At 37.3% G+C, this 4,997-nt stretch overlaps 3 protein-coding genes across 6 annotated transcripts in view; 1 reads left to right on the top strand and 2 right to left on the bottom strand.

Annotated features, from left to right (window-relative positions):
- The window catches only part of selenoi (selenoprotein I), a 15,622-nt gene extending 13,920 nt beyond the window's left edge, over window positions 1–1,702 (bottom strand). The window contains exon 1 of the mRNA XM_014031336.1: window positions 1,513–1,702. Coding sequence (XP_013886790.1) covers window positions 1,513–1,569 — 57 coding nt within the window. The 5' untranslated portion in view covers window positions 1,570–1,702. The remainder of the gene's footprint in view (window positions 1–1,512) is intronic.
- Window positions 1,703–2,166: 464 nt separating this feature from the next.
- On the top strand, window positions 2,167–3,263 carry ost4 (oligosaccharyltransferase complex subunit 4 (non-catalytic)). Its single transcript, XM_014031337.1, has 3 exons — window positions 2,167–2,271; window positions 2,718–2,860; window positions 3,158–3,263. Exon 2 carries the CDS (start codon window positions 2,719–2,721, stop codon window positions 2,830–2,832), a length of 114 nt encoding a protein of 37 aa, XP_013886791.1. The 5' UTR covers window positions 2,167–2,271; window position 2,718; the 3' UTR covers window positions 2,833–2,860; window positions 3,158–3,263.
- A 425-nt stretch (window positions 3,264–3,688) lies between these two features.
- Window positions 3,689–4,997, bottom strand: part of agbl5 (AGBL carboxypeptidase 5) — an 18,560-nt gene continuing 17,251 nt past the window's right edge. For all 4 annotated transcript variants that reach the window (XM_014031332.1, XM_014031335.1, XM_014031334.1 and 1 more), the window contains one exon: window positions 3,689–4,419. In XM_014031332.1, coding sequence (XP_013886786.1) covers window positions 4,331–4,419 — 89 coding nt within the window. In that variant the 3' untranslated portion in view covers window positions 3,689–4,330. The remainder of the gene's footprint in view (window positions 4,420–4,997) is intronic.

The raw sequence follows: 4,997 nt of genomic DNA, 5'->3' as shown, positions 1-4,997 counted from the left end.
ATAATGCTCTGAGTACTTCAACGTGAGTAGAACTTCTTCCTTTCTTCTTCCTTTGCTCTCTTAATCTCGTGTCTTTAAGGAGCAACCTTCATTTCCGGAATGCAATAGTCCCATTTCCATATAAGGTATGGGACTGATGGAAAGGTCTGTCACCGCCCCGTTCTGCATGCTGCAGCGAAGTGTACCTCACCCGGCCTGCAGTTTTGGACACAGCCATGGTCACCAAACACTTAATAGCCTCTACCTCAAGAGGTAGAGGAGCCAAATGGCTGGCTCACTGCTGCCAACTAGTGGTCAAGAGGCTGAACTACAACATAAAAATGAACGGCTGGCAGGAAAGTTGACATTTTAATACAGGGCTTTAGTATATCGATACAGTATCGGTAAATGAAATATCGCGATATTTCAGTGTATRTATATTTTCTTACACCACTAATGTGATGTATTGCTACTAAAAGTTATATTACATCTAAACACACTATTTCAGTGCAGAATTTTCATGTTTGTTTGTTTTCCCAAAGCTGTGTAATGGGATACAGGACAAAACATTTGAGCAAAGAAGTAATAAGGCATGAGCATTTAAGCACAAATATATGATCGCTCATGTTGCTTCCGCAAAAAACAAGCTGCATGTACAAATATGGTTTAAATAACGTACAAGCGAAATATTATTTGGATGATTTTTCTGTTTTTACTGAATACTTTATATATCAACAAAGTCATCTACAAGTAAAATGTAGTGTTTCAAATGTGACATCTTATGAAATGACTGGAATTCCTTCAGTCACCATGTTACTATCAGTCATCATCTCTATCTTTACAGGAACTAACTGGATATAAAAGGTTTAGGTCAGTGACAAGTAAACACCTAAAACAACATTTCATGGTCAATACATTGATTATAACTAATTTCACACGCAAGTTTCTATTTCCTCCCCACGCTGGTTAAAAACTGAGTAGGTTTCCTCCCAGTGATGCCTGGTTTCTATCTCGTTTTTGTGATTCAGAGGTTGCAGGAATAAAACACTAACAAACTAGTTTTCTGTGCAGGAATAACCAGGCAGTGCAGCTCTGAAACGGTCTGAGGACCCTTCGGTTTAAACAAAAACTGGAGGCGAAAACAGCAGCAGCTAGATCGATGCTAGCTTGTTTTGCGCCAATGTAAAGCACACGATCGTATAGGACGACACTTCCGGTGTTGGATTTCAAAAGAAATGTAACACCGCATTTTCAGTTTTTTATTTAATTTTTTTTTCGCTCAACAAACTCTGAAAATTATTTTGACAGTGAGCATGGGAATATATTAAAAACAGGCCTCAAATATGAGTAGTGTTAAGAAGTTAGGGTTGAATAAATTTTATTTTGTGTGGAAAAACGACACAATATCCGGTATAAGTTTAGCCAACTTGATATTTTCGTCAGGGAAGCACCCTGTGGATCGCGACAGCAGCTATCTGTTCRATCGGTTCAATGGATTGCTGCTAGCATGCTAATACAGCTCATCACTCTTACCTTGTATTTGTCGAAGCCCGCGAGCTGCTCCTGAGTAACATATTCGTAAAGAGCCATGGCGGTGCAGTGTGGCTCAACTATAAGACGAATCAATCTCTCTTCATTAAGAGAGGCCAATCCCTAATGTTAGCTGCCTATTCGAAGCACCATCTAGCTTTAGCCGCTGTCTTCACGCCGGGTGAGGCGATGTGGAATCACTGGAGCCGCGCCTCCTMTGTATGGCAGGCCGTTGTTACATGTAATCAAACCACAATTCCGTCGTGCTCATCTTCACAATGAGAACGCGCACTGCTTAGAAAACTCTATTGAAAATAATACTAACACTTACAAAAGTTTAAGTGCTCATTTTGACATTAACAACAAGCTACAATCTATGTTGTAAATTTGCATAATTCATTTTAAGTTTGTCATTTCAAAACCAACTATCCATAATGGCTAAATAATAAATGATAAATGAGCTTGCTAAACTCATTTGATGAAAAAAAAAAATACAGAAACGTGAACGAACCAAGTTTTCAAAACATTTTTTTTCTGAAACATGTGAAATGTCAAAAGAACTTTTTTCTGTAGAAAAGCATCCAGTTTAACCGTGTTTAGGTTTTATTTGATTTAAAAAAAAATTAATAAAATTTTGTGACGCCGTTAAACGTGACGTGTCTTCTTCTACAACCGGAAGTGAGAGTAATTCTACGTGTGCGCTTGTAATACAGGCTGAAGCGTCACTCAGACGAGATATAAAAAAGCAACATAAAGAAAAAGGTAAGAGTTGTGTTTTAGCGGCACTGCATTTTGACATTGTTTTAATTTGTGTAAGTTTTGAATGCGTCATTACGAAGGTCGAATCATGGTGTTTGTAGCTTGTTAGCCATTTAGCTAAGTTAGCATGTTGACAAACCTGTTTAAAAACACCAAAATTAGTTATTTTAATGGGCTGCTGTTGATCATTAAAACGCAGCTCAAAACTGATACCAAAGGATTTGTCTGACTTGTAATAATATATGCATAAAAATGTGTGTACTTCAATGATTTAACTACATAAATCACTTTAGAAATGAATGGCTACACCTGATGGAACAAGTAATGAATCCTTAAAYAAGATCTGCACATCTGAGATCTATTTAAACTAGATCTAATCATTTATCCTCCACTGAGCCAGCATGATGCTTTGATCCWTTCTCCTGATGTTTGCGCTCTTTTATTTCCAGGATGGTGACGGATGTGCAGCTGGCCATCTTTGCCAACATGCTCGGCGTGTCCTTATTCCTGCTGGTCGTCTTGTACCATTATGTTGCTGTCAACAACCCTAAAAAACAGGATTAGAGTCCAGCTGCCATGACTGCACAGCCTGGTGAGTGCGGAGTACCAGACATTTTCAGGTCTTTGAATTCCTGAGTCCACCACAGTGGTAAACACAGCCAGCTGTCGTTTGTGGCAAATTATTTACGAACCAAGTTATGACTCTGATTAACATGTGAGACATATATATATGTGATCCATCAGTGTACTTTTTTCAATATCTGCTTTTGAAATGAACAAACGACCAAACAGCACACGGGCCTGTTCWGTATATTATTTTGCAAAGCAGCACACTGAAAAATGTAACGATTGTAGGTTTTAAAGTCTTTTTGTCTTTTTTCCTCCACAGGTTGGATGTGCGTCGGGAGTCACGACTCTCCTCCTGCTCTTCTCTGAAGACCAGTTTCTGTTGCACACAAATGTTTCTGTTTTCTAATAAAAATGTTTGAATCCCATTTGAAATATTATTCTCTTAATATCTACAGTTAATAGACTTAAGAATTTAGCTTCCGGGTTTGAAAGTTTCACAATGAAAACTATTAATATAAATGTGGCGACTAGAGAAGTTTTCACTGGAGCTGAACTGTGTCATTATTGAATTTTCCAAACAGAAGAATCTTAAACCTTGGCTGCAGCTGAGTCCAGAGGATGTAAATAAATGATGTTAGTGTTGTTTTTCCATCAGTGTAACGTGCAGCAGGGGATTCTTGACGAATCTTTGCTTCAAGCATCACCACTGTGACGATGATCTGGTTTCAAGATTCTGACTCCTTCGTGTTTTTTTAAGCATATTTAAAGCCTCTTCTTCCATTTGGTTAACTGATAATTTGACAAGTTCAACTTAATTTAATAATTATGAACTTAAGAAAATATGCACCTGTTTTCCATTTGTCCTTGGTAGATTTCAGTTTATTTTTCTSAAATAATTCATAACCACTTAAAAATTCACAGAAATGATAAATACATTATAAATTGAAAATAAGACCAAAAAAAGTTTTTAAAAATGTGCAGTTGTGCTCAGATATATTAAAAAATAATAATCGCTCATCTGCTGTGATGACAAAAGTGAAGTGAAAATATAACTTAATGCAGAATAATATTAGAGTGATATAAATATCAGTTTGTTGGAGAGGGCAGCAGGAACCAAAACGTACTGTAGTTCAGTGACTGGAGCTGAAATATTGAAGATAATTCAAGTTTACAGATGATTCTTAAAGGCACTTCATCCTCAGCTGCTCCAATAAAATGAAAAGTTGCTCAGTAAATGTAACGCACCGTTGTTGACGTGGTCAGGATTCAGTACGCAAAAAGAAAATACCAGTATTGTACATGAAATCATCCCTAAATGACCCATTACTGTAACGTTTAAAAGGATTTTGAAAATACAGGAATGTGGGTTCACAGTTGACAAAAATACTTACTAATACACTTTTCCACACACATTCAGCTCAAGCTCCTCTGTAAACACACACACACACACGACCTGACATGTTTAAGTCGTATGTTGCGTTCAGGTACAGGATTATGTCCCGTGTGTTTCAGGTGTGGCCTCTACGACAGCCGTGGGTTCACAGTGGAGACTCCTCTCGCCCCCTTCTTTCTCTGATATGCCTGTTAAAAAAAACAACAAGATATCAGCGATAAACCTGCCATGTTTAGACTCTGAAGAGATGCTTTTGAACTGAAATGATGAAATCCTGAGAAGCAATAGGATAAAAATAGAGTAGTTTTCCCTGATTAGTTGTAACATTAGACTTTATTTAATAAACACATATTTTAACTGTAAAATAAAGACCGTAAAAATACTGTAGGCGGTTTAGTTTTTATAATTTTTTAAAAATATATTTTAACACAGACGGAGCCATTTTATTTACACGCAAAGCATTCTGGGTAAATGATGACGTGGATAGGTCCTCGGTGTGAGCGAATGACCACCATGAAGGTTTATCTTGAACAATATCTGATGATCGACTCTTTTAAATGAAACCAGAGAGCGTTGACAGAGAGGAGAAGGTAGAAATGACTCAGCCTGTAACTGAAAATATAGATGGAGGACAACAGTCATGGAAGAAGAACCTCAGCTTAGCCTGTTAGCTTTAGCATTAACCCCGATGCTATCACCATATGCAGTACAGGTTCTGGTCATAAAATTAGAATATCATGAAAAAGTAGATTTATTTCAGTAATTC

Source organism: Austrofundulus limnaeus, unplaced genomic scaffold (assembly GCF_001266775.1).
Source record: "Austrofundulus limnaeus strain Quisiro unplaced genomic scaffold, Austrofundulus_limnaeus-1.0 Scaffold1228, whole genome shotgun sequence".
NCBI lineage: Eukaryota > Metazoa > Chordata > Actinopteri > Cyprinodontiformes > Rivulidae > Austrofundulus > Austrofundulus limnaeus.
This window is presented reverse-complemented; position numbering and strand designations above follow the sequence as displayed.